The sequence below is a fragment of the Fragaria vesca genome, linkage group LG3 (assembly GCF_000184155.1).
Source record: "Fragaria vesca subsp. vesca linkage group LG3, FraVesHawaii_1.0, whole genome shotgun sequence".
NCBI classification, from domain to species: domain Eukaryota; kingdom Viridiplantae; phylum Streptophyta; class Magnoliopsida; order Rosales; family Rosaceae; genus Fragaria; species Fragaria vesca.
The window spans coordinates 20,718,613-20,744,702 of record NC_020493.1 but is presented as its reverse complement, the minus strand read 5'-3'; the positions used below and the strand labels follow the sequence as shown (position 1 = coordinate 20,744,702).

The window sequence follows — 26,090 nt, the reverse complement described above, 5'->3', positions numbered from 1 at the left end:
ACCTTAAACCTTAATTGCTATTCACATAATTTGGGCTCTTCAATTGTACATAGAGCAATGTATGCAAAAATTAATACGAGGAAACTTTCTTATTCATCAGGGGTCCAAGCAGGTCTTGATCATGAACACATATATAGTCTTTCTCTTGCTAACCTAAATTAACAAGGCCAAAACTCCAATACCACAAAACGGTTTGACCATGTCCAAATGTTAGAGCCGATCAATTAAATATCGATCTCATGCTCTCATGCGTGCATCTAGGTATGTTGCTTGAGTACCAGAAAGAATCAGTACGTACTTTAGGTGTACACTAATTAAGGTCTTTTATCTAGTTTACTTTTGTCCGGAAATTAAGTTTTGTTTTCCTATGCTTATGCTTGAGACTCCTTATGAGCTTAATTATAATGAGGGTATTGCTCTTGTGCTTGCAGCTTCTACTATAACATACGTATTTTGTAGAAGACGACATTTGATGTAATATGTCTTCTGCTATTGGTTGAGCAATAAAATTATTGTTTGATTCAAAGAAAAAAAAAAATGCATGCATCTAAATTAATCTTAGATAAAGCCATGCCAGTTTCGATACACGAAGTTGACCTCAGAGTAAGGGCATGAGAGAGCATTGATCTCTGGCGTGTTAACTAAGGAAATAGATCTTGTACATAATTAGTCCTCTTTGGAGGTAGCCAGGTTGGCATGAAAAACTGAAAATTCCGGCTGCTCTGGCACCGGCACTAGAATAGAAAGCTAGCGAATTGAAGGTGTTAAGAACCAGTGGGAAGCTGAGCTTCATTAATTTGACATTTTGATCAAATTCGAAGTATCAATCTGGTTTTACATACTGCAAACATGCATATACGCGTACGTTTCTTCTAAAACAAAACCAAAAGCTTTCCTTGATCGATCATTAATCTTCTAACTTCGAAGTACTCCAACACGTACTTACTGGTGAAATTCCCTAAGCAATACCTTGATCAAGTGCGAATAACAATTACCTGAAGTAGTAGTAGTTGAAACCCTTGAGCCATAGCCATACTCATGCGGATACAGCATCCCTGAATCGAATTCCGGTTGTACCCTAGGGCTCGGCAATGTTCGACCTCGTGCGCAGTGATTTCTCGCCGGTGTACTCACAGGAGAAGACGGCACCGAATAGTAAGTCACAGAAGAAGCTGATGATGTTGACGACGACCTTGAATTTGATGGAGAAGAAGAAGAGGCCGGTGATGATGGGGTTGATGCTTTTCTTGATCGCAGCTTTGGGAAAATGTTGAGTAAAAGAAGAGATTTCGAGTTCTTGATTTTCGTTTTAGGCCTGTCCCTGTTATTTGTGGACTTTGTGTTGTAAAAGTAAGAAGGCGGGGGTGTGAGAGGAGGTAGAGTAAGGTTTTGGTGGAATTTGGATTTTGGAGTACCTGGTTGAGACTCCCAATTGAATGGAACTGAAACCGATGCAGAGGCTCTTCCATGGTAGTCTTCCATTTTCGACCAGTGTTGAGCTCAGAGTTGCTGTTGTTCTATTACTTCACTGGTCGACTTTGCTTCTAATGGAGGCTATATGTGCTTTAAACTCTTAGTTGGTTCATATAATTCAAAAGAATACATAATTCATGACTAACCAATATACTAACACATGCCTGTTTGCTAATTTGAAGGATCGGGTTATGAGAGAATTCAACTTTCTACATGTGAGTCTGTAACATGAATTGGGTACTTATTAGCTTCAATCAATTCATGTATATATATAACAAAAAAAAATAAGGGCTCTATATTTTATTGTTAGTGGCATGGGAAAAAATTAGATAAAATCTCAGTGACATAGTTTTGAAGAGGATCATGATTCATGACTTAGCAACTAATTTAGCATACCTTTGGCAATTGGCACAATGTTTAGCTTCTAAGAATGATTATGATGTTTCCAGGCAACTTGAATCCGTCAAAATACTCCTCTAGAATTTAGAAGACCCTAGTTTGGATTTGTAGCCAAGTGAACTATAAATAATACATATATTCCATGCAACTGATGCAAGAGTAAATAGTTTACTTTATTCACAATCTCTTATTTATTAAAGATGACACTGTATCATTAGATTAAATGGTACTCGACGATCTCAATATATTTTAATAGGAAACAAAAAGATTATCATTGCATATATAAATGCATCTTTCAATAATACAATTCTGCAGATTTTGGGTTTGCAGATGAATAACAAATGCGTTTGCGTACTTGGTCTAGATACCATTACTGCAGAATTAACAATACTATACATGATGTAATGGTTATTACTATTATATATAGCTTGAGCTTTGAGGTCAGATTCATGCAGGTTTACATGTGAGTCACGGAATTGGTTTAATTCTGAATCGATTAGACAATTGATTAGGGGACGTCGAAATATAAATGGCTGATTATGTTGGTTGGCTTTTAAAGAATCTATGAGACATTTTTCCTACAAGTATTGCCTTATGAACGGCGATTAAGGCGATCTGATAATAATCAATCTTAGCCGACTCCACAGTATTATATATTGAGAATTTGGCCACACAGAAATGCAGATTAATTAGTCAACCTTTGATAAAAATATTTAACTAATTCATGGAATTGACAAATATTTAAAAATGGCATCAAGTCATTGTTTGAAACATTTTCAAGATTTCATATCTTGGATTATGGTTTCTTAAGAGCAAATATGGTTTCTAATGTCAACCGGTACTCTGGTAGACAGGATTCTTACTCTAAACCCTAGCTAGGGAAGATCGAGTATGTCTTGGTTGTATATGCAACACTATTTGATACTTCAAGTTATGAGTCATGGGATTATTCTCGTATTTGAGTTTGAGATGGATCTGAAGAAGTGGTGAATGCAGAATTACTAGCTATATGTAAATACTAGATGTAGAACAGATGGCGTTAGAGATTGAAGAACAGATCGACTGAAACAAGTCCCAACCCGGTTTGCTCCAGATTTGGCGTTCGGTGTCCGATTGACCATTATGATACATTTCTAGAAACGGAACGGGCCAACGAGACAAACTTGTTGCTTTGCTACGACGTATGGGCTTTTTCGGCCTTTCGAGTCCGTTTAAGCCTTCAAAATGCAGATTTACTTGTTTTCAGCAATTATTTTTAATAGTTTGTTTTGGATTTGGTTTTCTTTTAATCTATGGGCTTTTAGGCTTTGATGTTAGTTGCCTTAGGGTTTATTTACTCCTATATAAGGAGCCTCTATCGGTTATAGTCGTCAGCTTTTGATTAATAAAAACCTTTGAGTTTATCTCAATTCTCTGGTGGATTCCAGATTCTCTCGTGGATTCGAGAAAACCAGACTTGTGGATTCAAGTCGCCGTTGGTGAATTCCAACGTTTATATTTCCGCTGCATCAATTGGTAATCAGAGCAGGAATTTTTTTTCCTGGTGGTTATCAACCTGTGTTCATGGGTGACGAAGCTCCTATTACTCGAGCAGAGTTCAATGCTCAGAATGAACGTCTCAATGCTCAGATGGGAGAGATCCGACAACTGTTGCTTGGCTTGAGCAACAACAACAACAACAACAATGAGAACAACAACCTCAACCGTCGGGATCGTGGAAGGCAACCACAACAACGTGTTGTGGAACGCGTTGTGGAGAATGATGAATCGGATTCAGAGGAAGAGTTGTCAGTTGCAGGTGACGATCAGATTAATCAATCTGATTACAAGATGAAGGCTGAAATTCCAACCTTCTCAGGACATCTGAAAATTGAAGAATTCCTTGATTGGCTGGTAGAAGTTGACAGATTCTTCGACATGATGGAAGTGCAAGAGTCAAAGAGAGTGAAGATGGTCGATTTCAGGCTGAAGAGTAGTGCTGCTGTATGGTGGGATCAATTGCAGCAAACTCGTCGAAGACAGGGAAAGAAGCCGATTCAAACATGGTGGAGGATGCAGCAGATGTTGAGGGACAGATTTCTTCCAGCAGATTACGAACAACTGCTCTATCGCATGTACATGGATTGTGTACAAGGCAATAGAACGGTAGATGAGTACACAAATGAGTTCTTGAGGTTAGCAGAACGCAATCAATTGGGAGAGTCAGAGGCGCAAAAAAGTGGCAAGGTATCTGAGTGGATTGAGACCTTCGATTCAAGAGAAAATTGGTTTACAAACTGTGTGGACCATTGCTGACGCTCAGAATTTGGCCTTGAAGGCAGAGCTAATGGAGAAAGCAAAAAGGACTTATTCCAATGGTGAGAGAGGAAGGCAGATTCCTATACCTGATAGGGTTTCTACCTCTTTCAAAAGAGCAGAAAACAGCAGCAGTAGCAGCAGCAAGGTTAGTGAAAATACTGAGAACCCTAAACAAAACCTGAAGCCCAACCCTTATGCAAAACCCGCTGGAGACAAACGTTATCGGTGCAAGTAACCCGGACATCGTTCCAATAATTGTCCAGAACGAAAGCAGGTGAACCTGGTGGAGACGCAAACTCAAGGAGATGTCAATGAAGATGAGGAAGATAGAGAAGACGATGACTATAGTGGGGTTGAGTTTGCAATTGAAGAGGGTTTGGATAGGGTGACTTTAGTGCTGCAGAGGGTCATGTTGGCGCCAAAAGAAAAAGGACAACGCCACAATATATTCCGTTCGGCATGCTCTATGAATAACAAGGTATGTCAGGTGATTGTGGATAATGGGAGTTGTGAGAACTTTGTGTCTCATAAACTGGTGGAGTTTTTGAAGTTTCCTACAAAACCTCATCCTAAGCCTTATAAACTAGGCTGGGTGAAAAAAGGACCTCAAGCAGAAGTGACCACAACATGCAGGGTGCCTATTTCCATTGGGAGACACTATCGTGACCAGGTGAGTTGTGATGTTGTTGATATGGATGTCTGTCACATATTGTTGGGGAGGCCTTGGCAGTATGATCTGGATGTCACTCATAAGGGCAGGGATAATGTGATGTTGTTTACATGGAAGGAGCACAAGATTGCTATGGCTCCGTTAAGCAATTCTGAAGGTCCCAAGAAAGGAAATTCGAGTTTTCTCACCATCAGCAACAACGATTGTGAGTTGAATGAGGCCATAAAAGAATCCAAAACCATTTTTCCTATAGTGGTTAAGGGTTTGATGACAGTAGAGAAGCAAGGCGGAGAGATTCCGAAGGAGGTCTGGGAGTTGTTAGAAGGATTTAAGGAGTTAATTGCTGATGATATTCCTAATGAGCTGCCACCCATGAGAGACATTCAACATCAAATAGACTTCATTCCAGGAGCTAGTCTACCTAACCTGCCACACTACAGAATGAGCCCTAAAGAATGTGAGATCTTAAGGGAGATTATTGAAGATTTGCTAAAGAAAGGGTTTATTCGAGAGAGTATGAGCCCTTGTGCGGTTCCTGTTTTGTTGGTACCTAAGAAAGGAGGAACATGGAGGATGTGTGTGGACAGCAGAGCCATCAACAAGATAACAATCAAGTACAGGTTTCCTATCCCACGCCTTGAAGACATGCTTGATGAGTTGAATGGTTCCAAGTGGTTCTCGAAGATAGATTTGAGGAGTGGATATCACCAGATTCGAGTCAAACCTGGGGATGAGTGGAAAACTGCGTTCAAGACCAAAGATGGGTTATATGAGTGGTTGGTGATGCCTTTTGGGTTGTCCAACGCTCCTAGCACCTTTATGAGACTTATGAATCAGGTTCTTCGTCCTTTCATTGGAACCAGGGTTCTTGTTTATTTCGATGATATCCTTATTTATAGTAAGCAGAAAACCGAGCACCTAGAACATGTGAGACAAGTTCTTGAGGTGTTACGGGATAATAAGTTGTACATCAACCTGAAGAAGTGTACTTTTTGCACCAATAAGCTGCTGTTTCTAGGCTTTGTGGTTGGAGAGGATGGGATTCAGGTTGATGAAGAGAAGGTACGTGCAATTAGAGAGTGGCCAACTCCTAGAACAGTTTCGGAGGTGAGAAGTTTCCATGGTTTAGCTACTTTCTATAGACGGTTTGTGAGGGATTTCAGTACCATCACTGCACCAATTACTGAATGCATGAAGAAAGGCAAGTTTCATTGGGGTGAAGAGCAAGAGCAAAGTTTTGCACTTATCAAAGAGAAGCTTTGTACCGCACCAGTTTTGGCTCTTCCAGATTTTGACAAGATATTCGAGGTCGAATGTGATGCTAGTGGTGTTGGAGTGGGGGCTATCTTGTCCCAAGAAAAGAGGGCAGTGGCTTTCTTTAGCGAGAAGTTGAGTGAAGCTCGCCAAAAATCGAGTACATATGACCAAGAGTTCTATGCAGTAGTGAGAGCTTTAAGGCAATGGGAGCATTATCTGATCCAAAGAGAGTTTATTCTGTTCACTGATCATCAGGCTTTGAAGTTTCTGAACAGTTAGAAACATGTAAACAAGATGCATATCAGATGGGTGACCTTTTTGCAGAAATTTCCTTTTGTGATCAAGCATAAGTCGGGAACACTCAACAAGGTGGCTGATGCGTTGAGCAGGCGAGCTAGTTTGTTGGTTACTTTATCCTAAGAGGTAACTGGTTTTGACTTTTTGAAAGAATTATATGAAGCAGATGATGATTTCAAGCAGGTTTGGGAGCAGTGTGTTAGCAAGAAACAACCAGTTGCTGGTTTCCTTATCCATCAAGGTTATTTGTTCAAGGGTAATTAGTTATGTGTGCCCAAATCTTCTCTGCGAGAGAAACTGATTCGTGATTTGCATGGAGGAGGATTAAGCGGTCACTTTGGGAAAGACAAGACTTGCAAGCTTGGAGGAGCGTTATTACTGGCCTCAGTTAAAGCGAGACGTCAACAATATTGTCAGGAAGTGCTATGTTTGTTAGGTATCTAAGGGTCAGTCTCAAAACACTGGTCTTTACATGCCTTTACATGTTCCTGATGATATTTGGCAAGATGTTTCTATGGATTTTGTCTTGGGTTTACCTCGGACCCAAAGAGGAGTGGATTCTGTGTTTGTGGTGGTGGATAGATTTTTTAAGATGAGTCACTTCATCGCTTGCAAGAAAACTGCAGATGCTGCAAATATAGCCAAACTGTTTTTTAGGGAGGTTGTCCGTTTGCATGGGGTGCCTAAGTCCATCACTTCTGATCGTGATACAAAGTTTTTGAGCAATTTTTGGTTAACATTGTGGAAGCAATTTGGGACAGCTTTGAAGAGGAGTACTACCGCTCACCCCCAAACAGATGGACAAACTGAAGTCACCAATAGGAGTTTGGGAAATATGATCAGGAATGTCTGTGGTGATAAGCCGAAGCAATGGGACCTTGCCTTACCTCAGGTAGAATTCGCTTACAACAGTTCTATGCATAGTGCCATTGGTAAGTCACCTTTCTCTATGGTCTACACTTCTCCTCCACGACATGTAGTGGATTTGGCAAAGTTGCCAAGAGGACAGGGAGTTAGTGATGCCGCAATTAAAATGGCAAAGGGAGTTCGGACAGTTCAAGAAGAGATAAAGGCAAAGTTGGAGAAGACAAACGCCAAGTATAAGGCTGCTGCCGACAAGCACAGGCGTGTGAAGGTGTTTCAGGAAGGGGATTCGGTCATGGTTTTCCTCAGGAAGGAGAGGTATCCTATTCGCGCATATAACAAGCTGAAACCCAGGAAATATGGACCATTCAAGGTATTGAAGAGGATTAATGATAATGCTTATGTTATTGATCTTCCTGCTTCTATGGGAATTTCAAATTCTTTTAATGTTGCTGATTTGCATGAGTTTCATGAGGATGATTTTCTTTTGGGTGATAATAACTCGGGGTCGAGTTCTTCTGAAGTGGAGGAGACTGATGTAGAACATATGGCGTTAGAGATTGAAGAACAGATCGATCGAAACAAGTCCAAACTCGGTTTGCTCCAGATTTGGCGTTCGGTGTCCGGTTGACCATTATGATACTAAACTGGAAGCGGAACGGGCCAACGAGACAAACTCGTCGCTTTGCCACGACGTATGGGCTTTTTCGGCCTTTCGAGTCCGTTTAAGCCTTCAAAATGCAGATTTACTTGTTTTCAGCAATTATTTTTTATAGTTTGTTTTGGATTTGGTTTTCTTTTAATCCATGGGCTTTTAGGCTTTGATGTTAGTTGCCCTAGGGTTTATTTGCTCCTATATAAGGAGCCTCTATCGGTTATAGTCGTCAGCTTTTGATTAATAAAAACTTTCGAGTTTATCTCAATTCTCTGGTGGATTCCAGATTCTCTCGTGGATTCGAGAAAACCAAACTTGTGGATTCAAGTCGCCGTTGGTGGATTCAAGTTACCGTTGGTGGATTCCAACGTTTATATTTCCGCTGCATCAATACTATATGGATCAAAGGTAAATGCTTGGCTACTCTAGATAAATACTTGCTTCTGAAATAGTTGGGACCAAAATTATGCAATAGACGATTAGCATATACTCAGAACTAACCACCGCATGCTTGTTGTCAGCTTGGTAAGAGCCTACGTGTGAAACTTCCATACTTAGAAACAAATATACGTTAAGAGATTATATGTCAAAACGCTTCCTACCTCTTAGATCACCAAGAATAAATTGGGATTTGAACTCTAATTAACATTGACATGACTCAAACTTATGCCTAAAACACATTCAAGGATCTTGTGTTTGATCCCTATTTAAAAAATAAATAAATAAAAAAAAGAGAGTTTGTGACAGTTAACTTATACATAATTAAGTGGTTGTGCTTTTTAGTTTATATCTACTATATTAGAAAGCCAGGCCTTTTCGGTGTCAAAGGTTTTACCAATTTTATGAATTCCCCAAATAACCCATTTGTTGCAGAAACACAATGAATAGAAAAAAGAAAAAGAAAAATATGTTGGAAGGGTACTACAGTAAAACAAACAGAAAAAATAAACCAAAATCAGAATTATATGGGATTACGGTAGAGAAAAATAAGGAATGTGGTGATATCAGATATGGTAGTGGTAGTTTGATCCCATGAATGGTGGAGTAGTTCATTAGAATTGTTATTCAACCGCTCCCATTTGCAAATATAAGTCGATACATGCAATTCGGCGTTAGAACCAAGGTGGAAACGGCAGAGATGAGGTATTTACAATTTGCAGCAAGTTTGATCATGATTTTTTTTTTTTTTTTCCAAATTTGAAGCTCTTTTTGATCATCAGTAATGCAAATTTGCATTTGAAGGAGGGAAAAACACATGTAAGGGAATCAATTTGTTTTGGAATGAGGGGTTATAGATTTGAACACATATCGACTGAAGTGCCAAATTGTTGTATTTTTTTTTTTTTGATTCTGCACGAGGCTAGTACATAAGAGTATAAGGTCCATGGGACACAAGTTATAGCTTCTGGGGATTTAATGATTTCTGCCAAATTAAACAACTTAAGTACATATATAATTATGAGAAATCTAAACTAATTTGGCCCATAAAGTTATTACATCCCAGTTCAGGCTTTTGAACGGACCAGTGGGTCTTTTTTGACATTGGGCTTGCATTAACAGATCATATCTTGTTTGGGTTGGAGTTTTTTTTTGTCAAGGTTTGGGTTGGTGTTTGTTTTGGACTTTTGGTGAATTTATTACAAACTCAACTAGCCACGTTTCGGTTTGTTTCAGTGTCCTGACTTGTGTGTCTCAATTGACTTTGCTACCTATTGTTGGACAACCGACCAAGTGTCTATGTGCCTTATCATGTCCACTTTCTAATATAAGACTACTTAATATAAGACCTATTACAAATCATCCTCAGTACCTTTTTATCTACAAATACTCCATTATCAATCATATCATAATCCCCAAGATAAGGTTTGAGTTGGTAATCTAGAGTTAGTTTAGTATGACACCTAATTATATATCTTTTATGTATCAAAATTAAACTAAAAAAGTATTTTAATTTCCTTGAAGATGCATGATACAAGTTTAAGTAGCAATAAATCCAAGTTATCCAACAAATATTGATCCTTTCCTTTTAAAAAAATAATGGATGTGAATCATTTAAGTGCATGCTATAAGGGTGACTCAATATATAATAATAAGAAATCCAACGCAACTTGAACATTTATATATTTTTGGTTTGTGAAACTTGCAGATAGCTCGTATAGCCAAGTCAAAGATATTTGTGCATACACCTCATCAACCTAACACTAAATTTGTGGATGACCAGCATTTCATCACCACGGCCGACCTAAAGTCGACCTCATTGTAAACCAAAGCTACCTGACTATCTCGTAATGGGGAAAAGACTTACAAACATCTAAACAACTTTTTCATTGTGGCCGAGAACATAAGTCGCTAACTTTTGTACGATCAATAAACTTTATTGTACCGATAACCTATAGAGAACCAACCATCATCACATACAAGAAAGAAAATGATAACCTATGGAAAACCAACCGACATCACATATATGCAAGTCCAAAGTGCCTCTAGCGAATGAGACTCATATCCACCATTCTTAAAGCTTCTCTTCCTAGTTCCCACGAAGCAAAATATCCCAATAGAACCATGGAAATGATGGAATCTAATCTCACACCAACCAGTCTCAAGTTGTGTTCTTCCCTACTAGCCGTTTGGTGCAGTTCCTTGTTCTAATTCAAAACCTTACCGTAGGCGGGCACACACTGGACCTCAGCTCCCCGCACTGGGCGGTTTTGGGCTCGAACGTCAAGACTTGGCCCACTGACTTTTGGTAGCTGGACCGGAGCCGTCCAGGTAATAAATAAAACAACAAAAATGAAAACCCAATGCCTTTGCCTTTATTTAGGTAATAAAAACTCTACGCAAAAAAGTTTTACTCTTTAATATTTTGAATTTGCAGAGCTTCATTTCTTGGTTCGCCTCTGGTTTTGGGGATCCCATACCAATTGGAGTTCCTTCTTCTTCTTCATAAAGGTAACGTTTTTATGTAATTTTTTTTTTGTTATTTTAAATTGAAGTAAGTTTGTATATTTCCAATCTTTCAATCTAGAATACTACGTTGATCAAGGTTGAAGAGAAGATTGACTTGCTAGTTTTTCATTAAGATTTGGTGCTTTTATGCGTTTTCTGATTCATCGGCTTGATTTCTGAAAATAAAAATTGAATCTTGATGATGGATTGGATTTAAATTTTGTGTTTGGATTGGAAAATTGGAGCTTGATTTGATGAGTTTATGCAATTCTTGTAAAGGGTTGCTTTCATTTCACGGGGAAAGTGAGAAAGTTTGTTGGGTTTTGATGGTGGTTTTTGTTTTTGATTTTTCAGGGTTGATAGGCTTTAAAACCACAAGTTTTGTGCTGAATTGTCAGTTATTGTGTTGAAGATCGTTTTGTAGGGCATAATTTTTTAGCATTCTATTGGTGGTATAAAAGCCAGGGAATGCTGAAAGATGTGCCTAACCTCTCCGAAGTCCGCCTCACAACTCCATAAGGTTGTAGCTTCAACAGAGCTACCCTTGTTTTTCTTGCTGGTTTGAACCACAGTAGGTTCGGTCTTGATACCCAACAGCAGGTTGATCCCACAAGTAGGTATGCCATGCCGGTTGTGTTGATGCACGACCATTGTGAAGACGGTTGAGCTTGTTATACTGGCATAGACTCCTGCTTTGTAAGATTATATAGTTTGTGTTTGCGGGAGCAACTTGTGTGGTTGTAGTTTATATGGTGTTGAAGCTTGAAATGGATAATAAGTCTTATATATTGATGCAAAGGTACGAGTTAGGGAGACAACTGGGTAAAGGCACTTTTGCCAAGGTTTACTATGCAAGGAGCTTGATAACAAATCAGGCTGTGGCGATCAAGGTTGTTGACAAAGAGAAGATTATGAAGGTAGGGCTGATGGATCAGATAAAGCGTGAGATATCTGTTATGAGACTGGTTAGACATCCCAATATTATACACCTTTATGAGGTCTTGGCAACCAAAACTAAGATATACTTTGTCATTGAGTATGCTAAAGGTGGTGAGCTATTTAACAAGGTTGCTAAAGGAAAGCTGAAGGAGGATGTCGCACGGAAGTATTTCCAGCAGCTGATCAATGCTCTTGATTTCTGTCATAGCAGGGGAGTTTATCACCGGGATATTAAGCCAGAGAACTTGTTGCTAGATGAGAATGATAATTTGAAGATATCTGATTTTGGGTTAAGTGCCCTTGCAGAAAGCAAGCGCCAAGATGGTCTGCTTCATACCACTTGTGGTACTCCTGCCTATGTTGCTCCAGAAGTCATTAATCGGAAAGGCTATGATGGTGTGAAAGCTGATGTTTGGTCTTGTGGGGTGGTCTTGTATGTCTTATTGGCTGGTTATCTCCCGTTTCATGATTCAAATTTGATGGAGATGTACAGGAAAATCGGTAAAGCAGAGTTCAGATGCCCTAATTGGTTCTCACCAGAAGCACGTAGGCTATTGTGCAAGATGTTGGATCCAAATCCCAACACTAGAATTACCTTGGCGAAAGTTAGGGAAAGTTCTTGGTTCAGAAGAGGACCAAAATCCAAAGAGAAAGAGGTGGCTCCGGCGGCAACAGAAGCTTCCAGTCCCAGTGAGAATGAGAATAATTTGGCTGTTGAGGCAAACCAAGAGTCAGGGAGACCTTCAAACTTGAATGCTTTTGATATTATATCCCTATCTGATGGGTTTGATCTGTCCGGCTTGTTCGAGAAAAATTCTCTAAGTAGGGAAGCAAGATTCACTTCAAGAAAGCCTGCCACAGTCATCATCTCCAAGCTAGAAGAAATGGCCAAGTATCTGAAGCTAAAAGTGAATAAGAAGGATCATGGATTGTTGAAAATGGATAGACTGCAGGAAGGCAGAAAGGGTTTTTTGTCCATTGATGCAGAGATATTTGAGATCACTCCGAATTTTCATTTAGTAGAGGTCAAGAAATCAAATGGAGATACAATGGAATACCAGCAGATGTTGGAAGACATAAGGCCTGCTCTGCGAGATATTGTCTGGGTTTGGCAAGGGGAGCAAGAACAGACATCGCAGGTGCAGCAGCTACAAGAACAAGAAGAAGTGCAACAGCAACAACAAGAACAATTGCCTCAGAATCCGCCACAACTATAACAGAAAATGCCTGTTTTCTTTTTTCACATCTCCTAATTGTTTGTAGATTTCAGTCTCCTAAATTATTAACTTTGTGCTTTTCCTTTGTAAGTCTCACGACTGTTTTAATAAAGTTGTTAATACATGTGCATGGCTACCAGAATTATATCAAATATAGAATCTCCATTTGGATTTTGCTTCAACATACTCGGTTCTCTGTTTCCTTTTTTTTTTTTTTTTGAGACTACTGTTTGATATTTATTTATTTTTACTACTTGCTCATTGGTATAGATCTGCTAACAAGATTACAGATGTTCTAAGTATGCATCCTGCACAAAACTTGAAAGTTTAACTTCATCAAGTGCCCAGATCAAGAGAAAAGGCAAGAATCATACAACAGTACAAATACTTAAATCTGTTATATTTATGTTTCTAAGTCTAAGCATCAAATACCTATGTTTCAGTTACTCAAAATCTAAGTCAGACTATGAGAATCATTTACTCCTAACAACTATAAGTTGCAGGTCTTCTGCATATTGGTTAGATAGGAGATTTCATGAACAATGTGGTCAATTCCAGCATGTTCTCTTATCATTTGAGCTTTATATTGTTTCTAATTGCCAATGACAAAATTATAGGTGAATGTGGGATACTTCAAAGTTAAAATATCCGCCACAGATACATTGGCACTCAAATTTACGGAGATATGACATCAGTAACGATCAATATTTATCGACGGTAGAAACTATACGGCCTATAATTATCCATGTGAACAAATGATATGTCGACAGATACTCCAAACCTTTGAAAAAGAAACAGTAGATGTCGATAGATAATACAAACTTCTGATCTTTAATGTATGACATGTGTCACCTGGATACATAGTGCAGTTACAGACATCTACCACACTTTCTTCACGAGGTTAGTCTGAGTGCACATGTTAGTCCTCCTGTGGTTTCTGTACTTCTGTGTATATGAACTTCAAAACCATGAAAAAGGCTCACTATCCATGCTTCAATTGCGTTTACTAACTATTCCTTGCCAACTTTATTTGATGTAACTATCTAGATTGCGTTTAATGCAATTATTACATTCTCAAAAAAAAAAAAAAAAAAAAAAAAAAAAACAAAAATTAAAAACAATCCTCTTCAATTTGGACAACCTGTTGACTTCTGAACTACAAGCTCAGTGCTCAATGCTCCTCAAACCTTCAGATCAAGACCAAAGAAGAAAAGGAAGATTATATCCCAGTCAAACTTTTAATGTGTATTGAAAGTCGGGTGGTTACTATAAATCTGGAAACACCAATATGCTTATATGCCAATAAACAAAACAACAGTTCACCCATCTTCTAAAATGATATCTTGTCTACATAAGCAGATAATGTTTAATGAGACATTTAATGACAGACTATGAATTAGAAGAAGTGGATGAGAAAAAGAAAATTAGTTTTATTGCATTGAAAAATTCAAACCGAACTACTGGCACTATTAGGCTGCTCACTGATTACAACATGCCATCAGGCAAAGATGACAATAACTCATCTAAATTTATCGATCAAACAACAACATCGTCGCAAACTTGCTTGCTCCAACAATTATTCGTAATAATCATGTTCGACTCTCTATAACTGGATGAAATTAGGAGACTTGGTCAGGTCGATAATTTCAGGATAAGATGTAGGAACTCTACTCTTCTTGCCACATAAACCATTTCTGCACAATGGTGATGGAGTTATCAAATCCACTACCTCAGAATCACAAGGCCTGAGATAACTATTTCTTGGTGACTGTTCCTCATCCGCAACTATTATAGCTGGTGATTGTTTCCTTGCAGGTCGATCCAACTCGACAGTACTGTCATCAAACAAACCTATATTCTTACTTGCTTCTGTATCAAATGATGGAATGACATTGGAGTATGGCATTCTCAGTGGTGATGTGATAAATTCCCCAGTGATATCTTCTTGTACTTCTTCATTGCATCTAGAAACTTGACTAGATGTATTGCCAGTATCCATTTCCAGGTCATTTGCTGAATCACGAACCATAAAATTTGATAATGTTTCTTCCCATGATAGACCACTGTTCATAGCTTCATCAGATACCTTATCATTATACCACTCATCTTCTCCTACTTCTTTATCCTGTGCATAGACTTCGTTACTTCTATTGCCAATATCATTATGCTGATCATCTGCCGAATTAGGAACTACAGGTTCTGATAATGTACTGATATTCATAGTTTCATCATTTTCTTTTTCATTATACCACTCATCTTCATTGTCCGAAACATCATCTGATATACATGAAGGAAGCTCATCCATGGGGCAAATTTTAACCTTCATCTGTTCCGGGAGGCGTGGACAACCAGCAGCATGCTTGGTATGCTCAGTTGAAAAAAAGTTCACGGTGAGGTTCAAGCTGATGACATACAAACACAAAATCCACTACCTTTTAGTAGCAGCAAAAACATACGCATGCATCAACACTAGTCACAAAACGCGAGAAAAATCATAAAATGGTACCTCTCCCAAGGCGGTAAGGTGAGCATTGTGTATGCAAGTTTGATCTTATTGGCAAATCCTCCGAGGGATTTAAAGTTTGCTGCAGCTTTCCTTACTGCCTTTGATACATATGGGTTCTGCCAGGCCCATTCAAACTGCAAGAAAACATTGCAAAATCCCATATTTCAATCAATATCAATGTTCAAACAGCTTTAGTCCCCAATCAAACTAGACCAAATTGACAACAGACTTGGTGCTAACTCAATCTGGGTCCCAATCAAACTAGATTTCACATAACCTATCAAAGGATTAAAGTTCTAATCTTTGAACCAAATTACCAAAACAAAAACCACAAACCCAAATTTGGGTTCAATCAAGTCGATGATAATACATATAAACACCAATAAAGTTATGAACTTTGAGAATCATCAAGCTAATTGGTCCCAAATTCTGTATGAAATTCTAAATAGAAAGAACAGACCTGGAGAGCTGAAGTGTTAGTTGGGAAGCCATAAATGCACAAGGCCATCTCCCACGGCCGCTTCTTCTTGGTCCTCCAAGCACCTCGCCCAATTTCCCCATTGTGCTGCCGTATCCTCCGCCGTGGATTCACCGTGAATCTGCAAATTGGGTTTCACTCATTAGCCCATTTTATGTAAGAAAGTATCAAACTTTAAACAAGATCAAAACCAAGATCGATCAAAATCACAATTGAAAGAATTGGGGGAAATTGGATCGGACCCAATATAGGTGTGGCCCTTGTAACGGGGGCAGCGTGACGTCAGAAGATAGCAAGCGAAGAATCGGCCTCCTTCTTCTTCTTCTGGCATGGTTAGGGTTTCTGATGGGTTCTTGCTTCTCTGCTGCCTCATCCTCTCTCTCTCTCTCTCTCTCTCTCTTTCTCTCGATTTTGGACAAGTACAGTAAGACAGAGACGTATACGGTTAAAAGGGAGATAAAATACAAATTCGACCGTTGGGGTCTACGGTCTTTTTAATATTTGAAATTCGGCCATTCGGGTTTGGTATTATTACACGGTCTTGTTCTAAGCGGTGGCAATTCGTAGGATCCAACTCTCTGCCACGTGTCCTCTATTTGCAATATCTTTATTTAAAATTAATAAAAGACCTTTGAGAATGGTTAAATTTTTGAAGTAAAAAAATAATAATATATGAAAACAGAGAACAAAAAAATATAAAGGCATCTAATAGGTTGGTATAGTGGAAGTATGCTAGGCTACAACTGAGACGGACGTTGTAAGAATTCTCATGGTAATAGGAGATCTTTGGTTCGAACCTCAGTTTATGAAAAATATTTATTAGGAATGAGTTATATCTAATTGCTCTCGGTTAACTCACCCGACCAGTATTTTGTATAACCATTGTAATAAAAATAAAGAGGAATAAAACGTGGACCAGTTTTTGTCAAGTGCAACTGCATTGTAACTTCACTAGCAATTACAGTAATTGTAGTTATTTTTTGTGAAAAGAAAACAAAAGTTAATCTTTTTTTTATAAGATAAGAAGAAAAGTAAATTGAAAAGATGAGAAAATAACAAGAAAATGGATATCACTTTTCTTTAATTAAGGCAATAAGTAACCCACTAGAATACTGATCGACATCTGTTCCTCCACGTCATCAGACTTAACAACCATTTGACAGAGTTAAAGTTGAGAAAATCCATTATTTTCTGATAATAATTAATTAAACTATAAACCCATGAGAGACGAACCCAGATAAGGATGAAAAACAAGATCTGGACGAACCCATGCATATCAAATCCTCCCCCATATCATCATCATGAACCCAGTTTTCGTAGTAGAAACTTGAAGGAACCCAACTTTCGCCCACTCATCATCATGAACATCAAACTCCTTTCGATCAAGATTAGATCTACCTAGATATGCAGAATCAACAGTTCGAGGAGCAAATTAGGATGGCTTCAATTCTAGAGCCATCCAAGGGGGCAGTGGCGTATCCAAAAATTATATGAAGAGGGGTCAAACTTTGGACAAGCTTACGTAAGAATAAAATTTTTGTTATCTCTGGAGTTCATCGAATAATAAACAAGTCGAGTCGAGAAGACACTATAGATAATATATGTGTATTAGATAAACCACTCAAATTAAGAAGAGAGAACAAACGAGAGAAAATAAATAAAATAAATACAAACAAACAAACACATTGTTTTGCTTTAATCTCATGAGCTAGTTAAAACTTATAAGCAAGTATATTTGTTATCACATTTGAAGGGGCAAAATGAGTAAAGTTATATCACTCTTAGATATAAGTAAAAATTTGAAAACAATGGATGTGGAAAGATGTTGAGAGGGGTCAACTGACTTCCTTACTCACCATGTAGCTACGCCTCTGCAAGGGGGTGAGTATTTTTTAATTCGTAGTTCGATTTCTTTTCCAACGGTGGATCTATTGCTAGAGGCCTAGAACTGATTCGATTCGATTTTTATTTCTTGGCAGAGTTTTTCTTCCTGCAATGAAGAATGGGACGCTGGGACCGAATTCTCGATCTCTAGATGTCATCTTTACATGGATAGGTGAATGAGTTCAACTGTGCAAGCCTATATATATGGCCAAAGCAGTTTCTGGGTTTGAACTTTGCATCTAGAATTGTCTATCTGTTGTTCAATTCGTTCTGTTATAAACATGAACGGCTCAAGTTCGACATAATTATGTTCATACATTGGTTTAATCGAATTTGAGTGCCTCAATGATAACTAAATGGGCTGAAATTTTGCAGAGATGATCTATACATTAGTATCTAAAGACTATACGGTGAATATGTGAAAATTCAATTGAAAAGTGAGTCTAAAGTGAAATCTGCACTGTAAGAATAAATAAGGACCTCCTTAGCCAAAAAAGACCTAATATATATATATATATATACACACAGAGAGGATGAGAAGCGGACGTCCGCACTCGGCTTAAAGTGCGGACATCGGTCTGTTCTCTACCCTCCGGCACCGGCGACGGCACGCCTCCATCCCAGAAGACTCCTGCAACGTCCCTGACCACTTTCCCTCCCCGGCGAGTTCGTTTTTTTCCAGTTTTCCGGCGAGATCGACTTTGTTTGAAGTTTTGGGTGATCTCGCCGGAAAACTGGAAAAGAACAGACTCGCCGGGGAGGGAAAGTGGTCGGGGACGCTGCTGGAGTCTTCTGGGGTGGAGGCGCGCCGGCGCCGGAGGGTGGAGAACGGACGAACGTCCGCACTTTAAGGCCGATGCGGACGTCCGCTCCATATCCAGCCTGTATATATATATATATATATATTATATATTTAAGAGGTTCATACCATAACTCAGATGGAAGGTCAGGTAAGTGACGTTGTGATCTGTATTGAAGACCATGAGGAAATATCATCATGTAGGTGGTGATTGTTTACAAAGCTGTAGGAGATCTAGATTTTAAAGTACTAAAAGCTAAGAGGGATTCGTATAGAAGCAGCAGTAATAGAGATATGTTGAGGGCTCTAAGTTTTTGAGACGCCTCCTCCCTATAGAGCCCTATAGAGGAGACGGCTCTATAGGGAGAAGGCGTCTCATGCACGGATTATTCTTGCTGTTTTGTTTTCCTTTGTGTGTATAGGTTGATGAAAGGAGTGAGATTATATATGAGGTGAATTGATATAGGCACTCCCACAATTATTCTTAACACTCCATGGCATTTCACATCTTTATGCTTTTGGAAATGTCAAATACCTATTTTGGTTTAGCATTTTTTTTAAAGAATTTTGATAAAGCTCGTGGAAGTATCACGTATAGATGAATAAATGTAACTAGTAAAATTAGGTTAGAGTATACGTTATCTTAAAAAATCTTTAGATTACTATAACGGAACGTCTACTATTCAATATAAATTTTCACTATTAGTAATTTTTGCTATTAGTTACATACCACATAGTAAAATCTGCATGCAAGATCCCTAACCGCTAGCATAGTTCGTTTATTGTTTAGTTCATTAAATATGTTGAAGTAACGTTTAGTACGTATTGGGCCGGGTAAAGATTTAAACTAGATAGTTAAACTCTACTTTTATAATCAAATCAATGATTTCTATACATACATATCCCCATCAACTTTAAAATGATTATTTTTGTTTTTGTCTCTCATAGTATTTATCCGTATCGGTGAGTTGTGACTTGTTAGTTAACTAGCCTAACTACACCGTGAAGGTCATCATATTGACACAAACTGATTAAATTCCTAACATGTGCTAGTCGTAACTCATCTTTCCACCATTCTCAACTTTGTTCCTTCAGTCTTAACAACAGTAGCACATTGATCTTATTAATAGGAAAAAAAAACACAATTTGTTAAAAATGTGGTTCAATAAAATTAGGGGTAGGCACGTGTGTTGCAGGTTAAGGTTCAAACCAGAACTAGTCCACAGTTTCGATAGACTAATCAGAATATTTGAGTGAACTGCGGTTTCAGATTGAATATGAATACTAATATATCCAAAAAATCAACCCTAAAAATGCTAGGGTCACTTTGACCTGACTCACCCAAGTATACACCATAACAGTATATATCTAGCTGCTTAGCTAAGTGAAAGTAGCATGTTGCTAAGCTTTCACTTAGTTTACATTCATGTTCCTCACCTAATCTCAACTTTAACAACGCTATTTTATATGATACTATAAACTTGTTTTCACTTAGTTTTTCGTAACGAAACTAGTAAACAAAAAAAGAGATTAAATAATATATATTCAAATAATAAAAATTAAATAAATCTAAGAACTAGGTCATGTTGGTTCCAATCGCGTGGGTTAAGACTCGAACCCAAATCCAATCCACTTTCATGTGGATTGTTTTGGACCCTAATCTACACCCTTTTTCAGTTGTGATTAACCGCCTTTTTCAGTGCAGAATGGTGCAATCGAATGCCCACCTAAATGATATGATGCATTGATAGCACTGCAGACTAGCTCAATGGAAGAGTAGCGTATGCCCTTTTTGTCAGCTGATAGTGTAGTAGTACTCAAGGATTAAAATCTCTACGATATATCCGATATATCCTCTGATATCTCCTTTTTTCGAATGACCGATATATCTATAGGGGTCAATACCTTATCTTCCACCGTATCTACGATATTTCCCCGATATTTAGAAAATATCGTCAAATATCACCGATATTTAGGAAATATCTCTGACATTTATGATATTTTCGATATATTACCGACATATTAAAAAAATATCTGTAAAAAATTGAAATGTCATCCGGAAGAGAAGTAATTCCCTCGAGATGTATCCCAATGAAGAGTGGTGGTCTCGACTCTCTCTCGAGAAGAGCATGATTCCTTTCGAGATATATCTGGATGCAGATCGATCTATTACACAATTATCAAACTTGGAGATGAGTGGACAGTAAAAGAATATTTACACTTGAGAAAGAGAATGAGTATAAGATAGAGAACACATGTGTATTGGTGAGAGTGTGAGATCATGAGTCCGTGACATAAGATACATAACACAATTATCCATGGCAATCCACCTCCTGAAGTGGTTGAAATTGCAACTGCCAATGGAATCAACGTACAAAGGGTATTATCTAAAGAAGTTGTTGGAAACCCAGAAGATAATTTAGACAGTGATGATGCATGGGGGCGACACAACAACTCCGGATAGTTCAGATGATAATGAAGATGGTGGAAGCGGAAAAGGTGGTGGAAATACCGACACCGGGTTTGTATATGGACAATCTTCTACAGTTGGTGGATTGAACAATTTTTCATCCAAAGAAAATTACGATCATGGCTATAGAAGTACTAGGTATGGAGCGCAAGAGGATACCATGTATGGGAGGAGGACTAGAGGTCCAAATGATGATCAAGATGTTGCTTCAGTTGTGCTAAGTTTTAATTCTATCAGTTTAGGTAGTAGGACTGGAACCTCAAATGAATCCCAAGAAGGCAACAATCAATATGGCTATAATGTTTATGGCTATAATCAATGCGCGGAAGTCAGTGATCAGTCATCCAGTTAGATTCATCCTTACTATCCACTTATAGGGGAAACAGTTGACAGCTCCAAAAACATATATGATTATCATATTCAACACTACAATTTGTACTATATGAGTCATATGTCTTGGTCTGATTATTGTACTTTTGTGGATCAGCGTGTGTCTTATGACTCTTATCAACAACCTAGATTCGATTCTCATTCTGGATGTAGATGAAGTTGATATTTGTAATATTTATATATAAATCCAATAAATTAAATATTTCAGAAAAAAAATTCTTCCTAAAATACCGATATTTTTTCTCGAGTTTCTCCGATATATCCGAAATCTCCCTTTTTCAAATGACCGATATATCTACCGATACCGATATTTTAATCCTTAGTAGTACTTTGAGTTGGTATAACGTATTGATGCATTCATGTATTAAAGTTTTAATTTTATTCAAACAAAATCACATGGTAGTTTTGAAATACGATCTCTTTTGGTAAGTAATCTTGGCAAAATCTAGTTTTGTTATGTGGTCTATTAAAATCGTTTGTTTTGGTATATAATATTCCCCTGTATGGTAAGCAATCTTAAATAAAGGAGGGCAGTTAGGGAAGGAAACCACAATATTACAGTATTACACTTCTAGGATAGAAATCGGTAAATTCAGGCATTCAGCTATGTACTTCTATTATTTACACTTCTCGGATATGCCTTTTTTGGTTTGTGGAAAAGAAAGTGATTCTTTTCAAGAGAACGGAAATAAAATTCATATGAACTTTCTATTCCGATATTTGGTAAGGTAAGAAAAGTCATCGAAAAAGTTGTTAAAAAATATATTAAAATATTGTGTTGTGAATAATTAATGCATGAAAAGTAGAAAGGAAAATAGTTTATTTGAATTTTGAAATGAACCACTTTCCTCCACATTTTCCCTTCTATCAGGAAAGTGTTTACTTTCTTTTTGCTTCTCCAAACGTAGGAAATGAACAACTTTCCTTTCATGATGTGAGGCCAAAATGTTCAAAACATCCTGTTATTGATATACTCCATTTTTGTATGAACAATTTTCTCTTTCAAGCTTGCCAATGCAGAAAAATAAACATGCTGTATATACATTTAAGGATATATTGAAGATTAGCTACACGTATAGGATTTCTGACCACTAATGAAAGGTTGAGTCAAATTTCAGCATCAAACCCCTGAGAAATCTATATAGATGGTGCAGTTTCAAGATACAAGAACTTTGCAGCAAACATCAAACTGATAAAGATATCATCTAATGGGGCATGATCACCTGAGCCTCGTCTTTCCGAGCATACCATAACTGCTTCCCTTTGAAGACAAACATCCCTCCCTGATTTATGATAAAAATGAGACAAGATCATTACAGAAAAGTTTAACTTTAACTAAATCCATAACCAGGATGCATGCACATCTAATCCCGAGATTTTACACGCCCGGTTCATGTACTTCAACTAAATCAACAGATTTACACTTCTAAATTTATACACTTTACTCTATGAGAGTACTCCAACGAAACCTCATATGATTCTCAAAACCAAATTGGGGAGCAATATTCCATGCCAGAGTGCTCTTTGCCGCAATATCAAGTAATTCGGTGTCAATCCAAAGCATATAAGTTAAAGAAACAACACAGATGTACGCAACACAGATGCGAGAGACTAACTTCTCCCTGGCCTTCATCCAAGAAGTGATGATAGAAGCACAAGGGTATTCTTGGTTAGTTCGATTCCTAGTTCGAGTGGGATACCAAAACGCTGCGGCTTGCAATGGTGTAGGAAGGCCTCCTCGTTCTGATTTGTTGACACAAAGAGTAAAACATTTGGACACCAACAGAAATCCTGAGCCTCATGCAGCCTTATTTAAAGATATGCAAAATAGCATCATAGGATTTCTACCTTTCACTTAAACCGGTGGAACACCAATCGCATTAGCAACAAGAGAAAGGGCACAAGACATATCTTCACTGTTCTTAATGAACAAAGAACATCAAAAGATAAAAACCAGCAGATAAGCAAATGCAAATGGATCCGGAAACCCAACAGATGCAATAGTGCATTATTCCATATCTAGATAGAGAAATAGAGACCACAATCTACAGTCCTCTAGGCTTAGAATTTGAAACAAAACTGAACTAAAACAGATTACGCAATCAGCATAATCTCAACTTAAAATGAGCAAGCAAAAGATTAATATCACGCTAATGGCTTCTAGTTCGAAAGCGGAATCCAACGTGGTACAGTGAACTACAACATGATCAACTACTCTGCGGGCCTGCGGCAACTTCTGGTTGGACCAGTGTCCCGTATTCCGATGGTTGTCAACATTGAACCGGTTGAGGTTTGTCAGAGCCGAATGTGTGTATTCGAGTTTGTCTAGCCGTATGTATTACGAGCCTGGAGTGTAGGTGCAGGTTTGTCTACACCATGTTCACAAAGAAACAGATGGTGTAGAAAACACTTCACTGTATACACATATAAGCAGGTCGACCATTTTAAAGGAACTCTAACAAAATATGCAGGCTCCCTCAAGTCTCATTTTCTAAACTTGGAAGGAAAGTACAAAACCCACGATACAGTAGATCAAGGTTTTACAGCAAATCCCAATCCCAATCATCGGGTTGTCCTAAAGCATATGCAAGATGCAACAATTGAAAGTTGGAATCTGCCCCTGACAAATGCTTAGACTATTGATGCTCCTACCACTTTTCCAGTTATAACAGATCACAGATGCCATAAGCAGTGATAACACCCCAACAAATCCTACCCGTTGTCAACAATTAAAACAGAAAACAGATGCCATTACACCCGCAAAATGATGAAGACATTGCTTATGCTGCTCCTACCCCTTTTCAACATTTAATACAGAAAGCACATAATTTGACACCAAGGAACTTGGGCTTGCTTGGCCACATGGTTTACGACTATGGATTCAAAGCTGCATAAAAGATCTGATCAAGATAATGAACGGGAGATCATTCGGGAGGGTAAACAATGGTGAGAAAGTGTTATAGAAAATAGATATTATAATTCAACTTTGTCATGGTCTCAATTCAATTGCTACTGCTACATAAAGACTGTTAAATTTCACAGAACAATGGGAACAAGAGTCTGGACTATTAGAGGTCAACCAACAAACACAGAGGGGGATAGAGCGAGGAGTAGGTCGGTTATCTCTCTAAAAAAGGGTCATAACCTCACCTCACTTACATTACACATACAAAGACACTGCAATCAAAAGAACACCTTAGCCAGCAGAGTTAGAATCAAGAACTGAATATTCTTGAAACACAGAATCCACATCCAATTACATCCGAACTTATAGAGTGCATGGGATCACAACACTAACAGATGCCATAACACACCAACATTCAAAACAATGAAGACAATGCCTATGAAGTCCAGTACAACTAAGCCACATAGGCAGCGTGTGGTGTGCGATACTCTGCATCCTAGTCTCCCCATATAGGGCTTCAAATGCCTAAGCCAATAAACGAGAAATGCAGCAGCCAAGGCAAGCAAATACTTTGATATTCCTAACCAAGAAAGAGATAGAACCTCAACAGAGGCTTTTTCATTCTAAACTAGGTTGCAGAATGAGTCACACTTGATAACATTCCCAAAACTTAGAGTCAACAGAGATGAGCTTACCATAAACAACACTTCCTTTCTATAAACATCATCAATCAGTAGCTGAAGTGTAAGGTATAAAAGTAGCCAAACTTAGTGATTTATAGCTTTTATAGCATAGTAAGAGGACCACACCACACTCAATGTTAGATACGGAAACCATATAATGGCCATTGCAACAATTACAACTTACAAAGACACTAGGATGGACATTGATGAATGGTAATTACAGCTACATAACCATTCCCAGAACCAGCACAGAACAATGGATTTTTCCAATTGGGTCTCTAAAAATTACACATCTTTAGCAAATGAGCTATCAATATTATACACCACCACCACCATAGCAGTTAATCCCAAACCTGAACATACATGTGTTATTAGGAGCAAGACCCAGTTCCCCCAAAGAGGTCAATCCGTTGACTTTGCAGAAGACGTGACCAAATGCCTCCATAGGTACCTTCCACTGGCCATGTCCACAAAAGTCCAGAACCCAGATTCCATGGCTGAGCAAACCTGCAAAAGATTGAAACTTTAGCCAAAATGATGGAAACCCAGAACCAAAGATTGAAGCTTTAGCCAAAATTGGAGGAACCCAAGATTGAAGCTTTCGCCAAAATGAGAGGAACCCAGAAGAGAAAGATGAGAGCTTTGGAAATGGGGGTACCTTGGAAAACCGATTGGGGGAGTTTTTGGGGTTATCGAGGTGGGTGTCATCGTCGGTGGGGGCCAATTGGGGCTGCTCGGATTTGAGGTTTCTGAGGAGGAAGAAGCCGGCGAGAGTGGCGGAGAGGAAGACGAGGATGAATCGGAGGGGACACATTTCGGATTCTCAATCTCTCAGAGGGAGAAGAAGAAGAGAGAGAGAGAGTCTGAGAGAAATGTGTGAAGGGTTTGTGAGAATAATGAAAAGGGGAAAGAGGGAAAAAGAAGAAGAGGGAGGAGCAGGAAGGGTGCAGTTGAAGAATG

The 26,090-nt window shown here is 38.4% G+C and overlaps 4 protein-coding genes across 4 annotated transcripts; 1 reads left to right on the top strand and 3 right to left on the bottom strand.

Moving 5' to 3' along the window:
- Positions 1–755: 755 nt before the first annotated feature.
- LOC101300516 lies at positions 756–1,712 on the bottom strand. The gene is made up of 2 exons (XM_004294696.1): positions 1,416–1,712; positions 756–1,335 (listed from the first exon to the last, which is right to left on the bottom strand). The coding sequence occupies exons 1-2, from the start codon at positions 1,467–1,469 to the stop codon at positions 943–945; spliced, it is 447 nt and encodes a 148-aa protein (XP_004294744.1). The 5' UTR covers positions 1,470–1,712; the 3' UTR covers positions 756–942.
- A 9,001-nt stretch (positions 1,713–10,713) lies between these two features.
- On the top strand, positions 10,714–13,195 carry LOC101300228 (CBL-interacting serine/threonine-protein kinase 10-like). Its single transcript, XM_004294695.1, has 2 exons — positions 10,714–10,862; positions 11,214–13,195. Exon 2 carries the CDS (start codon positions 11,609–11,611, stop codon positions 13,013–13,015), a length of 1,407 nt encoding a protein of 468 aa, XP_004294743.1. The 5' UTR covers positions 10,714–10,862; positions 11,214–11,608; the 3' UTR covers positions 13,016–13,195.
- A 1,227-nt stretch (positions 13,196–14,422) lies between these two features.
- On the bottom strand, positions 14,423–16,401 carry LOC101299940. Its single transcript, XM_004294694.1, has 4 exons — positions 16,242–16,401; positions 15,982–16,120; positions 15,522–15,655; positions 14,423–15,417 (listed from the first exon to the last, which is right to left on the bottom strand). Exons 1-4 carry the CDS (start codon positions 16,370–16,372, stop codon positions 14,619–14,621), a joined length of 1,203 nt encoding a protein of 400 aa, XP_004294742.1. The 5' UTR covers positions 16,373–16,401; the 3' UTR covers positions 14,423–14,618.
- An 8,790-nt stretch (positions 16,402–25,191) lies between these two features.
- Positions 25,192–26,058, bottom strand: LOC101299652. Its single transcript, XM_004294693.1, has 2 exons — positions 25,789–26,058; positions 25,192–25,637 (listed from the first exon to the last, which is right to left on the bottom strand). The coding sequence occupies exons 1-2, from the start codon at positions 25,942–25,944 to the stop codon at positions 25,533–25,535; spliced, it is 261 nt and encodes an 86-aa protein (XP_004294741.1). The 5' UTR covers positions 25,945–26,058; the 3' UTR covers positions 25,192–25,532.
- Between the last annotated feature and the right edge of the window lie 32 nt (positions 26,059–26,090).

Bases quoted from the DNA above. Each gene is read 5' to 3' on its own strand.
- LOC101300516 (XM_004294696.1), bottom strand. From the start codon at position 1,469: ATGGAAGAGCCTCTGCATCGGTTTCAGTTCCATTCAATTGGGAGTCTC. The intron at 1,336-1,415 runs GTACTCCAAAAT...TACAACACAAAG, and splicing joins CAATTGGGAGTCTCAACCAG to TCCACAAATAACAGGGACAG.
- LOC101300228 (XM_004294695.1), top strand. From the start codon at position 11,609: ATGGTGTTGAAGCTTGAAATGGATAATAAGTCTTATATATTGATGCAA.
- LOC101299940 (XM_004294694.1), bottom strand. From the start codon at position 16,372: ATGAGGCAGCAGAGAAGCAAGAACCCATCAGAAACCCTAACCATGCCA. The intron at 16,121-16,241 runs GTCCGATCCAAT...CCCAATTTGCAG, and splicing joins AAGGGCCACACCTATATTGG to ATTCACGGTGAATCCACGGC. The intron at 15,656-15,981 runs GTCTGTTCTTTC...GTTTTCTTGCAG, and splicing joins CTAACACTTCAGCTCTCCAG to TTTGAATGGGCCTGGCAGAA.
- LOC101299652 (XM_004294693.1), bottom strand. From the start codon at position 25,944: ATGTGTCCCCTCCGATTCATCCTCGTCTTCCTCTCCGCCACTCTCGCC. The intron at 25,638-25,788 runs GTACCCCCATTT...AATCTTTTGCAG, and splicing joins CCCCCAATCGGTTTTCCAAG to GTTTGCTCAGCCATGGAATC.